The sequence below is a fragment of the Plasmodium falciparum genome (genome assembly GCF_000002765.6).
Source record: "Plasmodium falciparum 3D7 genome assembly, chromosome: 10".
In the NCBI taxonomy this organism is placed as follows: Eukaryota; Apicomplexa; class Aconoidasida; order Haemosporida; family Plasmodiidae; genus Plasmodium; species Plasmodium falciparum.
In genome coordinates this window covers 1535585-1557815 of record NC_037281.1, presented here as the reverse complement: position 1 = coordinate 1557815, position 22231 = coordinate 1535585, and the positions used below count along the sequence as shown (strand labels likewise).

At 27.0% G+C, this 22231-nt stretch overlaps 4 protein-coding genes across 4 annotated transcripts in view; 3 read left to right on the top strand and 1 right to left on the bottom strand.

The window, feature by feature from the left end:
• Nucleotides 1-2113: 2113 nt before the first annotated feature.
• On the top strand, nucleotides 2114-3287 carry PF3D7_1038700 (Plasmodium exported protein, unknown function; the record flags this gene model as incomplete). The annotated part of the gene is made up of 2 exons (XM_001347625.3): nucleotides 2114-2323; nucleotides 2415-3287. 2 exons carry the CDS (start codon nucleotides 2114-2116, stop codon nucleotides 3285-3287), a joined length of 1083 nt encoding a protein of 360 aa, XP_001347661.3.
• Nucleotides 3288-4643: 1356 nt separating this feature from the next.
• Nucleotides 4644-6319, top strand: PF3D7_1038600 (Plasmodium exported protein, unknown function; the record flags this gene model as incomplete). The annotated part of the gene is made up of 2 exons (XM_001347624.2): nucleotides 4644-4847; nucleotides 4967-6319. The coding sequence occupies 2 exons, from the start codon at nucleotides 4644-4646 to the stop codon at nucleotides 6317-6319; spliced, it is 1557 nt and encodes a 518-aa protein (XP_001347660.2).
• A 1765-nt stretch (nucleotides 6320-8084) lies between these two features.
• On the top strand, nucleotides 8085-9361 carry PF3D7_1038500 (Plasmodium exported protein, unknown function; the record flags this gene model as incomplete). Its single annotated transcript, XM_001347623.1, has 2 exons — nucleotides 8085-8294; nucleotides 8447-9361. The coding sequence occupies 2 exons, from the start codon at nucleotides 8085-8087 to the stop codon at nucleotides 9359-9361; spliced, it is 1125 nt and encodes a 374-aa protein (XP_001347659.1).
• A 629-nt stretch (nucleotides 9362-9990) lies between these two features.
• The window catches only part of PF3D7_1038400 (gametocyte-specific protein), a gene marked incomplete at both ends in the record, with an annotated part of 28805 nt that continues 16564 nt past the window's right edge, over nucleotides 9991-22231 (bottom strand). Inside the window, one exon of the mRNA XM_001347622.2 lies at nucleotides 9991-22231. This exon is cut by the window's right edge and continues 16238 nt beyond it. Within this exon, the coding sequence (XP_001347658.2) occupies nucleotides 9991-22231 (12241 nt within the window).

Below are 22231 nucleotides of genomic sequence, written 5' to 3'. Positions count from 1 at the left end.
ATTTTTATTTAACCTTTTAAAATGGATCAATTGTTGATTGTATTTTAATACATATCAATCGTATTAACATAAAATAATCATTTCTCATAAATACCTATATATATATATATATATATATATATATAAATCATTATAAGAATATTTAATACAACAATAATGAAAATTTTTTAAAAAAATTATTAATATCAAAAACACAGGAATATTGTTTTTATAATATATATATATAAGAACTATTCTTTTTAATTTAATATTTATAATATATTTATTGTCACGAACATATTATAATGTATTAAAATAAATAATTCCTTTTTTAAACAAAAAAAAAAAAAAAAATTATATTATATATATATATATATATATATATTGGACTAAATATATGTTGAAATATTTTAAAAATATTTTTAAAAAAAAATAATTATTTCATATAATTATTATAATTTAGATATTATATACACATCCTTATATAAAATAAATAATAAAATTTTTAATTATTTTTATAGAATAAATATAGGTTCTAATATAAATATATATATAAATATATTAATATTCAAATTTTAAAATAACTTTTTTTTTTTTTTTTTTTTTTTTTTTTTTTTGGTATTTGCATGCATTAATCATAGTAACATATATATATATAATTTTGGTATTCCTTTTTTCCTTCCTTTTCTTAGAAAATAAAATATAAATTTTTATATTTTACAAGTTATTATGTATTAACTTATTTTCATTGTAAATATATATGTATTCCTTTGTAATTTTTATATTATTTACTTATTTTTTGTCAACAAAATATGAAGTAAGAGTTCATAATATATATATATATATATATATATATTAATTTCTATTAATAAATATACAGTTCATGTTCCTTTTTCAAAAAAAAACTTAAGATTTGTTATTATATATATATTTTTTATCCATATACATATGTTTATATAATTCATTCATTTGTTTAAATATATAAAAATATTTATATCCTTCAGATTTTCCTTCTCATTAATAGTATGTAATTTATGCTCCTTTTATTTTTCCATATGCCATTAAAATTTATATAATATTTATAATTATAGCATAAAATATTATAATATAATAAGCAAAAAAATAAAGAAAAAAAAACAAAGTATGTACTATATATATTCTTAAAAATGGAAAAATAAAATGATAAATAAGTTTATATAAACTTTATATAATGTTATTCTTAAAATAATAAATAAAATACATGTATGAAAAATATAGGTTCAATCATAATTTTATTAATTTTCCATTATAAAAATTTAGCGTATATATTTTTTTAAAATACATACATATATATATATATATATATATATATTTCAATGGAAATGTATAAATCCATACACACATAAATTTTAATAATATTAATTATATTAAAATATATAAAAATATATATTGAATATAAATATATTTATATAGAATATATTCTTCTTTTTTTTTTTTTTTTTTATATGTTTAATTTTATATTGTTTTCAAAATTTTGGGTACCTGAATAGTTATGCAAAATTACTTTTTTTCTTTATCTTTTTCATTGTACTTTATTTTAAAATTAATACTTCATGATTTAATAAAACAAAACGTATAATATTATATGTAGTGACTTAAATTCTCAAATCATATTCACATTAAGTTAATTTTAATTTTTTTTTTTTTATATTTGGTGAGAAGAATACATATTTTAAAATAACAATGAATCAATTGAAATTTTTATATATTACAAAATTTATAGGATATATAAATCTTTATTTAATTAAAAATATAAAATAAATTTTAAATATAAATAAATAAATAAATAAACAAAAAAATATATAACATTGTTTCTTTTTTGATTTATTTTATTGTATCCTTTTTAATTATGTCATTTAAATTATAAAAAATTTGAAATAATTATTACCTATATTTTATTCAATATATGTTTTTTTTTTTTTTTTTTTTTTTTTCTGTGATGTTTTTAATCATCAAAATTTTATAGAAAGTTATAATTTAATTATTTCATTTCTACATACACATAAATTACTTTATTCATACATACATACGTACATACATATATATATATATATATATATATATATATATATATATATAATAAAATAAGGACAAAATGATTATTAACTATTTTAATAAATTAAATAAAATTACATTTAAAACCAAAAGAAAGAATAATATGAATACATATTTAAACTTGAAAAAATATATAAGAAATTCAATAATAATTTCCATAAAACATAATTATATAAGATTACTTCTAATATTTAATAAACTTTTTCTTTTTGTATTATACATATACATTTTTAGATATACACATAATGAGGTACAAAATTATATATATTAAAATTATATACATATATATATATATATATATATATACATATATTTTTTTATTTATTTATCTTTATTTTTAGCATACGTTCTATAATAATGTATATGAAAAGAATATGTTAGATAAAATATGGAAAAATAAAGTATTCAGATTATTAGGAGAAAATTCACATTATTTCAAGGAATATAACAACCATTATAATACCGAACCCTTATTATATACCGAAGAATCATTCCGGTATATTCAAGAACCTACAGAACATAATCATGTACACAGTCACTATACCCAACAACATTCTAAGGAGTTTGAAGAAACAACAAATTATGAACAATTGTTACCTTACTATATTCAAGAGCAACCTGAAATTTCCCATTCTTTTTCTTATCATATTGAACAACCACTAGATGTCATTTCACAATTTCAGAATAATGTATACGAATTGTCTAATATACCAAATGAATTTAATTTTAATTATCATAATGTCAAACCTAGAGAAGACCAATTTTATAATAATATTAATACTTTCCTACATCATTATCCGAAAGAACATAATAATATACAAACTTTACAAAACTCAACTAAAAATGAAGAATTTTATGATAAAGCAAATAAGAATATACAGGAAAATTTTTACAATGATTTTGTAAAATTTAAAGATTATATTATTAATGATAAAGATCAAAATATTGAAGATATTAACATAACAGGAGAAGATAAAGAAAAATTAAAATTATTATTTGAAACATTAAATGAAATGAAATTTTATGAAAGTAAAATATCAGCCTTAAATTTTAAATATTACTATTATAAAAAAAAGTCAAAGAAAAAAAAAAAAAAAAAGAGTTTAGTGAAAATGGCATTAACACCAATATTTGTACTTTTATCCATGTTTACTTTAAATAAAGTGGCCCCTGAAGTATTCAGTACTGCATTTATTTGGTTATACAGGTTTTAAAATTAAAATATATATATATATATATATATATATATATATATATATATATATATATTTTTTCTTATGCAAATTAGGTATCTATTTGTGCATTTATTTATTTTATTATTATTTATTTCTCTTTATGTTGTAATCATAAAAATTTATAAAACCTTTTGTATGACATTTATTCATTCTTCCTAACATTTATATCTACAAAAAAGTAATCATTTTATTTGCATCTATATTAAGAAAATCTCTATTTATTCAATTTATTGTAAAATAATCATTAAAAAAATATAGAAATAAAAATGTATCATATAATATTCAGCTTTATTTATACAGGCTGTTAAAAATATATATATATATATATATATATATATATATATATATATAATTTTTCCTACTTTTTTTTCAACAATCGTTTACTTGAATTATTTAAATGTTATGTTATCTTTGGAAAAATATCCAAACCTTAAATTTATCTTTATACTATTAAATATGAATATTTTATACACTTCCTATTTGTTATATATATATCATACTTTTATATGTATGCATATTAAGTGTAATACATATATGTATCTCCTTTTTTATTATTTTTTTTTTTTTTTTTTTATATTTTATTTTTATATAATTAACTGTACTATTACTTGTAAATATAAAAATAATTTATTTTTTTATTTCCTTATTAACCTTCATCTTTTATATGTTGTACGTATTTTCATTTATATTGATATTTTCATATACGTACACATTTAAAAAAAGTGGGGGACAAAAAAAAAAAAAAAAAATAAAATAAATATTAAGCAAGATTCTTTTTAAATTAATTGATAAAATCACTGGTGCATGTAGATATATAATATTATCAGATTTTATAATTTTCATTTTTATGAAAAACAATTTTAATGTATTGAAGAAAAATTAAAACTTATTAAGAAAAATATATCAAAAGTGTAGTATTTCCCCCCAAAAAAAAAAGAAATAAAATAAAAAAATACATAAAATAAACTATTTAAAAAAAAAAAAATAATTTCAAATATATGTATTTTTTTTAATAATATACTTTTATTTATTTTTATATTTGACACAATATTTTGTACGAAACTATTAATTCAAAAAAAAAAAAAAAAAAGTAATACAACATCAACCTTTTCTAATAACTCATAATAATATTTATAAAATATAACAATTTTGTAATTATTTACGTATACATACAGGGATATATATTTTTAAATAATATAAGAATGATACATAAAGCTTCACATAGTGTATCATTTATCATATATTTTTCATTTATTTATATAAATACTCTTTTGGTTTATTTTATATTTTATAACTCTCCTTTTAAAATATATCGTAAAAAAAAAAAAAAAAAAAATGAAGCTTAAAAACAATTACTCTATAAAAGAAAACATTTCCAAATTATATGATAAAAAAGAAAAAGGAAAATATTTATTTTTAAGAAAATGTATAAATCTTAATAGATACAAAAATAAAATAATAATAAGTGCATTTTTCACATTTACTCTTGAACTTTTCATATGTTTATTTTGTATCTACATTTTTGTATATCCTAATGAAGTAATTAAAAATGTAGATAAAATATATTTTACAATTTTTGTTTTTTTCTCAAATAAATAAATAAATATATATATATATTATATACATATATATATATATATTTTTTTTTTTCTTTGTAGTGTAAATTTAGAAAATTCTCTAATAAGAATACCATTGTTCCTTTCAAATTAACACTTAATGTATACAGATGTTTAAATGAAAATATGAAACATTTTAAGGAACCTTATTTAGACCTATCATATAATGTAGATTCATATTACAACTATAGAAATACCAAAGAACCATATACAGATCAAATTCGTAATTGTGATTACAAAGACGAAACTAATATTGTAAAATATATTGAGGATCCTTATATTAATACACATTATCATATGTCATATGAAGACGTGCCTAATTTAATAACGAATTATAATTATGTACATGAAAATTATAGTATGAACGATGAAGATCCATCATATATGGAAAGACGCCATGATATACAATATAATGACAATAACATCCTATTGGATGCATATGATTATAACCAATATTTGGAACCACACAATAATAATAATAATATATATCATAGTAGTCATATTTCTGATCCATATTTTAATATGAAATATGTTAATGAAGAATATATACAACTGTTTTATGATATGTTATATAATAACAACGAATTTATATACGATTTTTATGATTTCCAAAATATGGATAATAATATTACGGAATTACCCATTATCGATAATATCCATGAATATCAAAAAAAAATACTATATAATATGTATACTTGTCATGAATCTAATGAAATAATGTCATGTGATTTCACAGATTATGATGAAGAGGAAAACAATCTTTCAAGAAAAAAATTGATGGATGAACAAATAAGACATAGAATTAATGATCCTATGGATGAACATAAATGTAAAAAAATAAATATAAATGTAGAAAAACACGAAAATTTAAATGACGAACAAACCTGTAATATATATCAAAAAAATACAACATTAGTAAGGCAAGAATTAGAAGACATTTTTCATGTCTTTTTAGATAAATATATAAAAATGAAATATCTACAAAAAGAATTAGAATTAATAGATAATGATATAACATTAAAACAATATAAATTATACTTGGCAGATTTCATAGGACTAGATATAAGTAATAATGATGAAAAATATTCATTTACAAAAAAAAAAGAAAGTATTAAAGAATTAATAAATTCTTATATAAAAGAAGAAGAATTAAATATGATGAAAAAATTATTGGGTGCCAAAAATTATTATAAAAAGACATACTATGATACACTTTCTATAACACATAAAAATATAAAAAAAATTAAAAAAAAAAATAACATAAAGCTTGGAGTATCAATCGGACTAACAACGGTAGCATCATTATTAACCATGTTTATATCTTATTGGACATCTCCTTATGTTTTTCGAGGTATATTTTATCTTATAAAAGCAGTATTTCTCCCCTCACATTAAAAAAGACAAAAATAAATTAAAATTTAAAATATTATGTTTTTACAGTAAAAATGTAATTAATATTATATCATATTATATCATATATATATATATATTTATTTTTTATGCTTTTTAAAAATATTCATATATATTTTTTCTTTTGAATATTATGTAAATAAGGTTTAGTATGTATGTTTAACATGTTATTTGGTCTAATAAATATATATATATATATATATATATATACAAATTATTAAGCATTTTTATATTCTCCTTAATAATATATACATATTCTCCATTCAATGTTAGTATTTACATAATAACCCTAAAATAAATTATTTTTTTGACAACTCTTTTCATACACACAAAAAAAAAAAAATAAAATAATAATAAAATTAAATGAAAATTCTTTATAAAATAACAAAAGGAACAGTTACATAAATTCGCATATTTTAAATTCATCACAATGTTAGTATAATATAATGATAAAAATATATTATCCATATAGATATATATATTTATTTTTTTTTTTTTTCCCAATAATTCTTCATATACCAATTAAATTTCAAAATAAGAAAAAAAAAGTTTATGCATTTTCAATGATACATGAAAAATATTTTGTTTCGGTGAGTTTACAACATATGTATTATAAAATAAATAATGAGATCATATTATATTTTATATATAATTTTCTAATAAAATATTGCATCATATCTAAAATATATTATATATATATATATATATATAAATTAAATAGAAAAAAAAAAAAAATAAAATAAAATAAATAACTAATTTCTTCTCTTCCTTTAAGTTAAAACACTTATTCAACTGAGATTTAATTGGAAAATATATTCGTTTTCATTGGATATTGTATAAAAAAAAAAAAATTAAAAAAAAAAAAAGTACTTATAATTATACTCGTATATTTTTATATGTATATATAATACTGAAGAAATATGGCATATAGATTATTTATTAATTTACAGATTTTTTATTTTAAAAATTATAATTAAAATAACAAATATTTAAAATCATTTAGGGTATGTAATATTCCTTAAGTATAACATAACCTGCCATAGAAAATTAAGGATATTAATATTCATAATATAGAAATCCATAACTTATTCTTTCTTTATTATTATTATTATTATTGTTATTATTTTTTTCTTTATATATTCTTATTGCTGTACACATATTTTCTAAAAATATTAATATTCTTATAAGTACACAAAAATAAAAAAATAAAACATAATAAAAATAAATTTAAGATAGGAGATATTCATATGCATTATATTATATAAATATATTTATATTTATATTACATAATTCCTGTTTTTCTTTTTATAAAATAAAAAAAAATATTATCTTTATATAAATATCATACTCATATGACATCATATATAAATTCGTATTTATTAACTTTTTATACGATAGATTCACTTTTATATTTATGCTGCAAGATTTTGTATACTATATTTTTAAGGTGAATATATCTATTAAAATTTATTGATATGCTCTACTAATTTGTATTCATTTCAGTTGTCATTTGAATATATTATATATATTTTTAAATAAGTTTTTTACATTTAAAAATTTATTATGTTTGTAAAAAATACTAACAATACGTATGAATAAGATTTATTCTATTTTATTCGTATACTTATCATTATGCTTATTTGATTTTATGTGAATATTCTTTTGATGTTAACAAAAAGAAAAAATTTATTATATTCTCCTTCACACACAAAAATATTTCATCATTTGTAAAAAAAAAAAAAAAAAAAAAATGGTTCATAATAATTGTAACAAAGAAGAAAATTATTTTTTTGAATTTCAATACAAAAAAAAAAATAAAAATGAATATTTTAATTTAGAAATTATTATAGGAAGTATAATAAATAACAGGGACAAAAAAAAAAGAGAAACATTTTTCACGTTCAGAAAAATACTTATATATATAATTTTTATTTATATTCTTTATTTTATAGATTATAAGGTAGAAAAAGAAATATAAATAAGAATATTTTATGCAATAAAATTATAATTTTCCATACATATATATATATATATATATATATATTTATTTATTTATTTTTATGTATTATATATTATTATATATTTACTTATTTATTCATTTTATTTATTTAGTATTTGTTAAATAATCATAGTCATGAACAATATGAAATATATAAAATATCGAGCAATAAAAAATGGAGACAATTATCCGAATCATATGATTATTTTCAAGACCCTTTAGACTATTTTGAAAATGTGCAAAACAGAGTAAAATTATTTTATAATATAGATAATATTGATGAACTTGATATAAATTTCTTGTATAAAAATATTTTAGATAAATCTAAATTAACAGATAAAAAAAGAATAAACCATTATGAAAGCAGTAATAGTTATATGGGTGATAAAGCGAATATTAGTTATGACGATAATATAAGTAGTATTAATATTATGTGTTGCAATAATATTAAAACTCACAATAATAACCCGAGTAATAATTATAATATTTATAACCAGAATATAATAAGATATGATAATAATGGTAAAACAAATCTATATGATACAAATAACGATTTTTTTAAACACAAATATAAGTCGAATGAAAGTTTCGATACATTTTTAACAAATGATCATAATGAAAATGGAAATTTTCAAGTCTATGAAATATCAGATGATGAAATTATATTAACTAATATAAAAACTCATGATATGAAATTTGAAAAAAATACAAATAATAAATCTAAACAAAAAAGGTTTAATACAATTGATCATGAAATATCTCATTTAAATAAAGATTCAAGTACAAATAAAAATTTATTAAAAAATATATCTATATTAAAATACATATATAATAATGGTAAATGTAATATTAAACCCAAAAAGATTTATGCTAAATGTATTAAAAAAATTAAAAAAATCAAATTCAAAAAAATAATTTATCACATATTATATATGCTTGGTAGTGCATTAACTACATATTTGTTTCTTGGTGCTTTAGGCCCAGAAATGGTTAATCGTATTGGTGTTAGTCTTATAGCATATGGTTAAAAAATGTGTGATAGTAAAATGAAGAAAAAAAAAAAAAAAAAATATATGTATATATATATATATATATATATATATATGAATAATACTTTTTCATAATTTAAATAATAAAAATTTATGTCTACCTTTATCTTGGATTTCATATTAATTACCATAAATTCTTAAATAACTTAATTTATGAGTGTTAAGAAATATTTTTGTATTCATTTTTTGTTCAATAAATAGTTCTCCAACGGAATATAATTAAAAATATATAGCCTTATTTGTAATTTGTAAAATATATATATATTTGTCCCTATATGTGAATAAAATAATATGTTATTAAAAAATATTTATTATGTTTTACATATATAACTTAGGCTAATTTGTTGGATTTTTCTATATGTATAAAATATATCATTTTTTTATTTATAAAATTATAAAACGTCTTTGAATTAAAAAATATATTATTATATTTTCCTCCACATCTTATCATATTATATTGAAATAACAATCATAAAGAAATATAATATATATATATATATATATATATATATATATATAATGTAATAAGATAAGTTTGAATATCCTTTCCTATTCAATTTTATATTTTGAATTTATATTACAAAATACACTTTAGTATTTATAAAGTATTATTTCCCCTTTTCTTTTTCTTTCTTTGGAGGACGTGATGTTTCCTTTGCCTTTTCCTTCTTTGGTTGTGAATCCTTTTCTTTTTCCTTTTTAGTTTCAGGAACTTTTTCTTTTTTCGGTACTGCTGGCTTTTCTTTCTTAGGTGCTGGAACTTTTTCTTTCTTAGGTGCTGGAACTTTTTCTTTCTTAGGTACTGGAACTTTTTCTTTCTTAGGTGCTGGAGCTTTTTCTTTTTTAGGTTCTGGAGCTTTTTCTTTTTTAGGTTCTGGAGCTTTTTCTTTTTTAGGTTCTGGAGCTTTTTCTTTTTTAGGTTCTGGAGCTTTTTCTTTTTTAGTTTCCGGAACTTTTTCTTTTTTCGGTACTGCTGGTTTTTCTTTTTTAGGTGCTGGAACTTTTTCTTTTTTAGGTGCTGGAACTTTTTCTTTTTTAGGTGCTGGAACTTTTTCTTTCTTAGGTACTGGAACTTTTTCTTTTTTAGTTTCTGGAACTTTTTCTTTTTTAGTTTCTGGAACTTTTTCTTTTTTAGTTTCCGGAACTTTTTCTTTTTTCGGTACTGCTGGTTTTTCTTTTTTCGGTACTGCTGGTTTTTCTTTTTTAGGTGCTGGAGCTTTTTCTTTTTTAGGTGCTGGAGCTTTTTCTTTTTTAGGTGCTGGAGCTTTTTCTTTTTTAGGTGCTGGAGCTTTTTCTTTTTTAGGTGCTTGAACTTTTTCTTTCTTAGGTGCTGGAGCTTTTTCTTTTTTAGGTTCTGGAACTTTTTCCTTTTTAGGTTCCGGAACTTTTTCTTTTTTCGGTACTGCTGGTTTTTCTTTTTTAGGTGCTGGAACTTTTTCTTTTTTAGGTGCTTGAACTTTTTCTTTCTTAGGTGCTGGAGCTTTTTCTTTTTTAGTTTCCGGAACTTTTTCTTTTTTAACTCCAGCCTGCTTTTCCTTTTTTGGTTCTACAGATTTTCCTTTTTTTGGTATTGGTTCTTTCTTTTCTTCTTTGGGTATAACTTTTCTTAAATATTCCTTATCTTTTATTTCTTCCTTAAGTTCCTTTTCCATGATTTTTTCTTTGATATCATCTTCCATTTTCTTCTGAATGTCTTCTGTAATTTTAACTTTAGAACCCTTTAGATGCTTAGCCTTTACATCTTTTTTTAATTTACCTTTCACACCTTTAACTTCTTTAGGTTTAATTTCTTTTTCCACCTTTTTTTTGGGTTTCCTAATTTTTTCTTTTTCCTTCTTTTTCTCTATAACTTTTTTCTTTGGTATTTTCTCCACTTTTTCTTCAATAATTATTTCTACAATCTCTACTTTCTTTTCATCTTCTGGTATCACCTCTTTAACAACTTCCTCCTCTACTATTTCATGTGGTACTTCTTCTACTACTTCTGGTAATAATTCTTCAACTACTTCCATAGGTACGATTTTTTCAACGACTTCCTCAGGTACTATTTCCCCTACAACTTCAATAGGTACGATTTCTTCAACTAATAACTCAGGTATAACTTCTTCTAATACTTTTTCTGGTACCACCTCTTCAACAATCTTTTCAGGTACCACCTCTTCAACAACTACTTCAGGTACCGCCTCTTCAACTACTTCTATAGGAACCACCTCTTCAACTAATATCTCAGGTATAATTTCTTCTACTAGTTCTTCAGGTATCACCTCTTCAACAACTTCTGGTGCAACCTCTTCAACAATTTCTGGTACAACCTCTTCAACTAATTTCTCTGGTAAAACCTCTTCCACAACTTCTTCAGGTATCACCTCTTCAACTAATTCCTCTGGTACAACCTCTTCAACAATTTCTGGTACCACCTCTTCAACTAATTCCTCTGGTACAACCACTTCAATCAATTCTTCTGGTAACATCTCTTCAACTAATTCCTCTGGTATAACTTCTTCTACTAGTTCTTCAGGTACTTCTTCCTCAACTAATACCTCAGGTATAACTTCTTCTACTAGTTCTTCAGGTACTTCTTCTTCAACTAATTCCTCTGGTACAAACTCTTCAATCAATTCCTCAGGTATAACCTCTTCAACAATTTCTTCAGGTATAACCTCTGCAACCAATTCTTCTGGTACAACCTCTTCAAATAGTTCTTCAGGTATAACTTCTTCTACTAGTTCTTCAGGTATCACCTCTTCAACTAATACCTCTGGTACAACCTCTTCAATCAATTCCTCAGGTATAACCTCTTCAACAATTTCTTCAGGTATAACTTCTTCTACTAGTTCTTCTGGTACAACCTCTTCAAATAGTTCTTCAGGTATAACTTCTTCTACTAGTTCTTCAGGTATCACCTCTTCAACAAATTCTTCAGGTATAACCTCTTCAACTAATACTTCAGGTATAACTTCTTCTACTAGTTCTTCAGGTACTTCTTCTTCAACTAATTCCTCTGGTACAAACTCTTCAATCAATTCCTCAGGTATAACCTCTTCAACAATTTCTTCAGGTATAACTTCTTCTACTAGTTCTTCTGGTACAACCTCTTCAAATAGTTCTTCAGGTATAACTTCTTCTACTAGTTCTTCTGGTACCACCTCTTCAACTAATTCCTCTGGTACAACCTCTTCAACTAATTCTTCAGGTATAACTTCTTCTACAAGTTCTTCTGGTATAACTTCTTCTAATAGTTCTACTGGTACAACTTCAACTAATTCTTCAGGTATCTCTTCTTCAAATAATTCCTCTGATACAACCTCTGCAATCAATTCTTCAGGTATTACGTCTTCAACAACTTCAGGTACCACTTCTTCAACTATTTCCTCAGGTATCATTTCTTCAATAAATTCTTCTGGTATTACTTCTTCAACAACTTCTTCAGGTATAACTTCTTCTAATACTTCTACTGGTACAACTTCTTCAACAACCTCTGGTACAACCTCTTCAACAACCTCTGGTACAACCTCTTCAACAACCTCTGGTACAACCTCTTCAATAACCTCTGGTACAACCTCTTCAATAACCTCTGGTACAACCTCTTCAACAACCTCTGGTACAACCTCTTCAACAACTTCTTCAGGTATAACCTCTGCAACAATTTCTGGTACCACCTCTTCAACAACTTCTTCAGGTATAACCTCTTCAACAATTTCTTCAGGTATAACTTCTTCAACAATTTCTTCAGGTATCACCTCTTCAACAAATTCTTCAGGTATAACCTCTTCAACTAATACTTCAGGTATAACTTCTTCTACTAGTTCTTCAGGTACTTCTTCTTCAACTAATTCCTCTGGTACAAACTCTTCAATCAATTCCTCAGGTATAACCTCTTCAACAATTTCTTCAGGTATAACCTCTGCAACCAATTCTTCTGGTACAACCTCTTCAAATAGTTCTTCAGGTATAACTTCTTCTACTAGTTCTTCAGGTATCACCTCTTCAACTAATACCTCTGGTACAACCTCTTCAATCAATTCCTCAGGTATAACCTCTTCAACAATTTCTTCAGGTATAATTTCTTCTACTAGTTCTTCAGGTATCACCTCTTCAACTAATTCTTCTGGTACAACCTCTTCAACAACTACCTCAGGTATCACCTCTTCAACTAATTCCTCTGGTACAACCTCTTCAACAACCTCTGGTACAACCTCTTCAACAACCTCTGGTACAACCTCTTCAACTAATTCCTCTGGTACCACCTCTTCTACTAGTTCCTCTGGTATAACTTCTTCAACTAATTCTTCTGGTACAACCTCTTCAACAACTATTTCAGGTATGACCTCTTCAAGAACTTCTGTAGGAACTACCTCTTCAACTATTTCTATAGGAACCATCTCTTCAACAACCTCTTCTGGTATTAGTTCTTCTACAACTTCTTCTGGTATCACTTCTTCAACAACTTCTGGTACAACCTCTTCAACAACTACTTCTGGTATCTCTTCTTCAACAACTTCTGGTACAACCTCTTCAACAACTACTTCAGGTATCTCTTCTTCAAATAATACCTCAGGTATAACTTCTTCTACTAGTTCTTCAGGTATAACCTCTGCAACTAATTCCTCTGGTATTACTTCTTCAACAACTTCAGGTACCACTTCTTCAACTATTTCCTCAGGTATCATTTCTTCAATAAATTCTTCTGGTATTACTTCTTCAACAACTTCTTCAGGTATAACTTCTTCAACAACCTCTGGTACAACCTCTTCAACAACCTCTGGTACAACCTCTTCAACAACTTCTTCAGGTATAACCTCTGCAACAATTTCTGGTACAACCTCTTCAACAACCTCTGGTACAACCTCTTCAACAACTTCTTCAGGTATAACCTCTGCAACCAATTCTTCATGTATAACCTCTTCTACTTGTTCTTCATATATCACCTCTTCAACAATTTCTTTAGGTAATAACTCTTCAACAATCTCTTCAGGTACAACCTCTTCAACTAATTCCTCTGGTACCACCTCTTCTACTAGTTCCTCTGGTATAACTTCTTCAACTAATTCTTCTGGTACAACCTCTTCAACAACTATTTCAGGTATCACCTCTTCTACTAGTTCCTCTGGTATAACTTCTTCAACTAATTCTTCTGGTACAACCTCTTCAACAACTATTTCAGGTATGACCTCTTCAAGAACTTCTGTAGGAACTACCTCTTCAACTACTTCTATAGGAACCATCTCTTCAACAACCTCTTCTGGTATTAGTTCTTCTACAACTTCTTCTGGTATTAGTTCTTCTACTAGTTTTTCTGGTATAACCTTTTCAGGAACTTCTTCAGGTATAACCTCTTCTACAACTTCTTCAGGTATAACTTCTTCTACTAGTTCTTCAGGTACTTCTTCCTCAACTAATTCCTCTGGTATAACTTCTTCAACAATCTCTTCAGGTACAACCTCTTCAACTAATTCCTCTGGTAAAACCTCTTCCACAACTTCTTCAGGTATCACCTCTTCAACTAATTCCTCTGGTACCACCTCTTCAACTAATTCCTCTGGTATAACGTCTTCTACTAGTTCTTCAGGTACTTCTTCCTCAACTAATACCTCAGGTATAACTTCTTCTACTAGTTCTTCTGGTACCACCTCTTCAACTAATACCTCTGGTACAACCTCTTCAACAACTACTTCTGGTATCACTTCTTCAATCAATTCCTTAGGTATAACTTCCTCAATTATTTCTTCAGGTACTAATTCTTCAATTAGTTCTTCTGGTAATATCTCCTCAATTTCTACTTCAGGTACTAATTCTTCAATTAGTTCTTCTGGTATAACTTCTTCTACTACTTCTTCTGGTACCACCTCTTCTACTAGTTCTTCTGGTACCACCTCTTCAACTAATTCCTCTGGTACAACCACTTCAATCAATTCTTCTGGTAACATCTCTTCAACTAATTCCTCTGGTATAACTTCTTCTACTAGTTCTTCAGGTACTTCTTCCTCAACTAATACCTCAGGTATAACTTCTTCTACTAGTTCTTCAGGTATAACTTCTTCTACTAGTTCTTCTGGTACCACCTCTTCAACTAATTCCTCTGGTACAACCTCTTCAACTAATTCTTCAGGTATAATTTCTTCTACAAGTTCTTCTGGTATAACTTCTTCTACTAGCTTTTCAGGTATAACCTCTGCAACCAATTCTTCTGGTACAACCTCTTCAACTAATTCTTCAGGTATAACTTCTTCTACAAGTTTTTCTGGTATAACTTCTTCTACTAGCTTTTCAGGTATAACCTCTGCAACCAATTCTTCTGGTACAACCTCTTCAACTAATTCTTCAGGTATAACTTCTTCTACAAGTTCTTCTGGTATAACTTCTTCTAATAGTTCTACTGGTACAATTTCTTCTAATAGTTCTACTGGTACAACTTCTTCAACTAATTCTTCAGGTATAACCTCTTCAACAACTTCTTCAGGTATAACCTCTTCAACTAATTCCTCTGGTACAACCTCTTCAACAACTTCTTCAGGCATTACCTCTTCAACTAACTCCTCTGGTACAACCTCTTCAATCAATTCTTCAGGTATCACCTCTTCAACTAGTTTTTCAGGTATCTCTTCTTCAAGTAATACCTTAGGTATAACTTCTTCTAATACTTCTTCTGGTACAACCTCTTCAACAATCTCTTCAGGTACAACCTCTTCAACCAATTCTTCTGGCACCACTTCTTTAACTATTTCCTCGTGTATTACTTCTTCAACAACTTTTTCAGGTATTACCTCTACAAGAACTTCTGGTACAACCTCTTCAATCAATTCCTCAGGTATTACTTCTTCTAATAGTTCTACTGGTACAACTTCTTCAACTAGTTTTTCAGGTATAACCTCTTCAAGAACTTCAGGTATCAACTCTTCAACTAATTCCTCTGGTATAACCTCTTCAACTAATTCCTCTGGTATAACTTCTTCTACTAGTTCTTCAGGTACTTCTTCCTCAACTAATACCTCAGGTATAACTTCTTCTACTAGTTCCTCAGGTATAATTTCTTCTACTAGTTCTTCAGGTATCACCTCTTCAACTAGTTCCTCTGGTATAACATCTTCAACTAATTCCTCTGGTATAACTTCTTCAACTAATTCCTCTGGTATAACTTCTTCTAATAGTTCTTCTGGTATAACTTCTTCTAATAGTTCTACTGGTGCAACTTCTTCAACTAATTCCTCTGGTACAACCTCTTCAACTAATTCCTCTGGTAAAACCTCTTCTACAACTTCTTCTGGTATTACTTCTTCTACAACTTCTTCTAGTATTACTTCTTCAACTAATTCTTCAGGTATCATTTCTTCAATCAGTTTTTCTGGTATAACTTCCTCAACTAATTCCTCTGGTATAACTTCTTCAATCAATTCTTCTGGTATTACTTCTTCAACAACTTCAGGTACCACTTCTTCAACTATTTCCTCAGGTATCATTTCTTCAATCAATTCTTCTGGTACAACTTCTTCAACTAGTTTTTCAGGTATAACCTCTTCAACAACTTCTGGTATAACTTCTTCTACTAGTTCTTCAGGTATCACCTCTTCAACTAATTCCTCTGGTATAACTTCTTCAACTAATTCCTCTGGTACAACCTCTTCCACAACTTCTTCAGGTATCACCTCTTCAACTAGTTCCTCGGGTATTATTTCTTCTACTAGTTCTTCTGATATAACTTCTTCTACTAGTTCTTCTGGTACAACCTCTTCAGGAACTTCTTCAGGTATCACCTCTTCAACTAGTTCTTCTGGTATAACTTCTTCAACTAATTCCTCTGGTACAACCTTTTCAACAACTTCTTCAGGTATCACCTCTTCAACTAATTCCTCTGGTACAACCTCTTCAACTACTTCTGGTATCACCTCTTCAACAATTTCTTCTGGTATCGCCTCTTCAATAATTTCTTCAGGTATCATTTCTTCAATAAATTCTTCTGGTATTACTTCTTCAACAACTTCTTCAGGTATAACATCTTCTAATACTTCTACTGGTACAACTTCTTCTAATAGTTCTACTGGTACAACTTCTTCAATTAATTCTTCAGATATCACTTCTTCAACTATTTCCTCAGGTATTACTTCTTCAACGACTTCTTCAGGTATCACCTCTTCAACAATTTCTTCAGGTATAACCTCTTCAACTAGTTCCTCAGGTATAACTTCTTCCACTAGTTCTTCTGGTACAACTTCTTCTACTAGTTCTACTGGTACAACTTCTTCAACTAATTCTTCAGGTATAACCTCTTCAACAACTTCTTCAGGTATAACCTCTTCAACTAATTCCTCTGGTACAACCTCTTCAACGACTTCTTCAGGTATCACCTCTTCAACAATTTCTTCAGGTATAACCTCTTCAACTAGTTCCTCAGGTATAACTTCTTTCACTAGTTCTTCTGGTACAACTTCTGCTACTAGTTCTTCTGGTACAACCTCTTCAGGAACTTCTTCAGTTACCACCTCTTCAACTAATACCTCAGGTATAACCTCTTCTACTAGTTCTTCTGGTACAACCTCTTCAACTAGTTTTTCAGGTATCTCTTCTTCAACTAATACTTCAGGTATAACTTCTTCTACTAGTTCTTCAGGTATTACCTCTTCAACTAATTCCTCTGGTATAAATTCTTCTACTAGTTCCTCAGGTATTACTTCTTCTACTAGTTCTTCAGGTATTACCTCTTCAACTAATTCCTCTGGTATAAATTCTTCTACTAGTTCCTCAGGTATTACTTCTTCTACTAGTTCTTCTGATATAACTTCTTCTACTAGTTCTTCTGGTACAACCTCTTCAGGAACTTCTTCAGGTACCACCTCTTCAAATAATTCCTCAGGTATTACTTCTTCTACTAGTTTTTCTGGTACAACCTCTTCAGGAACTTCTTCATGTACCACCTCTTCAACTAGTTCCTCAGGTATTACTTCTTGTACTAGTTCTTCTGGTACAACCTCTTCAGGAACTTCTTCAGGTATCACCTCTTCAACTAGTTCCTCAGGTATAACTTCTTCTACTAGTTCTTCTCGTATAACCTCTTCAGGAACTTCTTCAGGTATCACCTCTTCAACTAGTTCCTCAGGTATAACTTCTTCTACTAGTTCTTCTGGTATAAGTTCTTCTACTACTTCTTCTGGTACAACCTCTTCAACTAATAACTCAGGTATAACTTCTTCTACTAGTTCTTCTGGTATAAGTTTTTCTACCAGTTCTTCTGGTACCACCTCTTCAACTAGTTCCTCAGGTATAACTTCTTCTACTAGTTCTTCTGGTACAACCTCTTCAACTAGTTCTTCAGGTATAACTTCTTCTACTAGTTCTTCTGGTATAATTTCTTCAATCAATTCTTCTGGTACAACTTCTTCAATCAATTCTTCTGGTATTACTTCTTCAACAACTTCTTCAGGTACCACTTCTTCAACTAATTCTTCAGATATCGCCTCTTCTACAACCTCTTCAGTTATTACTTCTTCAATTAGTTCTTCTGGTACAACCTCTTTAATTAATTCCTCAGGTATTACTTCTTCAATCAATTTTTCTGGTACAACTTCTTCAGCAACTTCTTCAGGTATTACCTCTTCAATTAGTTCTTCAGGTATAACTTCTTCAATCAATTCTTTTGGTACAACCTCTTCCATAACTTCTTCTGGTACAATCTCTTCAATAACTTCTTCAGGTATAACCTCTTCAAAAACCTCTGGTAAAACTTCTTCAACAACCTCTGGTAAAACCTCTTCAACTAATTCCTCTGATACAAGCTCTTCAACAACTTCTTCAGGTATAACCTTTTCAAATAATTCCTCTGGTGCAAACTCTGCAATCAATTCTTCTGGTATTACTTCTTCAACAATTTCTTCAGGTACCATCTCTTCAACTAATACCTCAGGTATAACTTCTTCTACTAGTTCTTCAGGTACCTCTTCTTCAACTAATAACTCAGGTATCATTTCTTCAATCAATTCTTCAGGTATTACTTCTTCAACAACTTCTTCAGGTATAATTTCTTCAATCAATTCTTCAGGTTTTAGTTCTTCGATGACTTCTTCTGGTAAAACCTCTTTAATTAATTCCTCAGGTATTACTTCTTCAATCAATTCTTCTGGTACAACCTCCTCAACAACTTCTGGTACAACCTCTTCAACAACTTCTGGTACAACCTCTTCAACAACTTCTGGTACAACCTCTTCAACAACTTCTGGTACAACCTCTTTAACAACTTCTGGTATTACTTCTTCAACAACTTCTTCAGGTATAACTTCTTCTAATAGTTCTACTGGTACAACTTCTTCTATTAGTTCTACTGGTACAACTTCTTCAACTAATTCTTCAGGTATAACTTCTTCTAATAGTTCTACTGGTACAACTTCTTCTATTAGTTCTACTGGTACAACTTCTTCAACTAATTCTTCAGGTATAACCTCTTCAACAACCTCTTCAGGTATCATTTCTTCAATCAATTCTTCTGTTACCACTTCTTCAACTATTTCCTCAGATATTACCTCTTCCACAAACTCTGGTATAACTTCTTCTACTATTTCTTCTGGTACAACCTTTTCTACTAGTTCTTCTGGTACCACCTCTTCAACAACCTCTGGTACAACCTCTTCAAATAATACCTCAGGTATAACTTCTTCAATCAATTCTTCTGGTACAACCTCCTCAACTAGTACCTCAGGTATTATTTCTTCAATTAATTTCTCAGGTATTACTTCTTCAATAACTTCTTCAGGTACAACTTCTTCAATAACTTCTACTGGTACAACCTCTTCAATTAATTTCTCAAGTATTACTTCTTCAACAACTTCTTCAGGTACCATTTCTTCAACAACCTCTTCAGGTACCATTTCTTCAACAACCTCTTCAGTTATTATTTCTTCAACAACTTCAGGTATCTCCTTTTCAACCAATTCTTCTGGAACCACTTCTTCTACTAATTGTTCCGGTATCATTTCCTCAATTTCTACTTCTGGTACCACCTCTTCAACAACTTCTTCAAGTAACATTTCTTCAACAACTTCTTCAGGTATCATTTCTTCAATTAACTTTTCTGGTATAACTTCTTCAACTAATTCTTCAGGTATTAATTCTTCAATGATTTCTTCTGGTACAACCTCTTCAATTAATTTTTCAGTTATTACTTCTTCAACAACTTCTTCAGGTACCATTTCTTCAACAACTTCTTCAGGTACCATTTCTTCAACAACCTCTTCAGGTACCATTTCTTCAACTAATTCTTCAGGTTTCATTTCTTCAACAACCTCTTCAGTTATTATTTCTTCAACAATTTCTCTAGGTATTATCTCTTCAATTAATTCCTCAGGTTTCATTTCTTCAATCAATTCTTCTGGCATAATTTCTTCAAGAAACTCTTCATATATTACCTCTTCAACTATTTCTTCTGGTACCTTTTTTTCAACTAATTCCTCTGGTACAACCTCTTCAACTATTTCTTCAGGTATAACTTCTTCAATTATTTCTTCTTCTACCACTTCTTCAACTATCTCTTTAGATATGACCTCTTCAATTATTTCTTCTGGAATTACCTCCTTAATTAATTCCTCAGGTATAATTTCTTCGATCAATTCTTTTGGTATTACTTCTTCAAATAATTCTTCAGGTTTCATTTCTTCAATCAATTCTTCTGGTGTTACTTCTACAACAACTTCTTCAGGTATTATTTCTTCAATAAATTCTTCAGGTATAACCACTTCAACAACTTCTTCAGGTACCACTTCTTCAACTATTTCTTCAGGTATAACTTCTTCTACTAATACTTCAGGTATAACTTCTTCTACTAGTTCTTCAGGTACTTCTTCTTCAACTAATTCCTCTGGTACAACCTCTTCCGCAACTTCTTCAGGCATAACCTCTTCAACTATTTCCTCAGGTATTACTTCTTCAACAATTTCTTCAGGTATAACTTCTTCTACTAGTTCTTCTGATATAACTTCTTCTACTAGTTCTTCTGGTACAACCTCTTCAGGAACTTCTTCAGGTATCACCTCTTCAACTAGTTCTTCTGGTATAACTTCTTCAACTAATTCCTCTGGGACAACCTTTTCAACAACTTCTTCAGGTATCACCTCTTCAACAACCTCTTCAGGTATCACCTCTTCAACAACTTCAGGTATTACTTCTTCAATTAATTCTTCTAGTACAACCTCTTCAACTAATAACTCAGGTATAACTTCTTCTACTAGTGCTTCAGGTATCACTTCTTCGAAATCTTCTTCAGATATTACTTCTTCAACTATTTCCTCAGGTATTACTTCTTCTACTAGTTCTTCTGGTAATACCTCCTCAATTTCTACTCCAGGTATCATTTCTTCAACAACTTCTTCAGGTATCACCTCTTCAACTAATTCCTCTGTTACAACCTCTTCAACTACTTCCGGTATCACCTCTTCAACAACTTCTGGTACAACCTCTTCAATAACTTCTGGTACAACTTCTTCAACTAATAACTCAGGTATAACTTCTTCTAATAGTTCTTCTGATATAACTTCTTCAACTAGTTCTTCAGGTATTACTTCTTCAACTAGTTCTTCAGGTATTACTTCTTCAACTATTTCCTCAGGTATAACTTCTTCTACTAATTCCTTTGGTACAATTTCTTCAACGAATACCTCAGGTAAAACTTCTTCTACTAGTTCTTCAGGTATCACCTCTTCTACAACCTCTTCAGATATTACTTCTTCAATCATTTCTTCTGGTACAACCTCTTCAATTAGTTCCACAGGTATTACTTCTTCTTTGACTTCTTCTGGTACAACCTCTTCAATTAGTTCCTCAGGTATTACTTCTTCAATCATTTCTTCTGGTACAACCTCTTCAATTAGT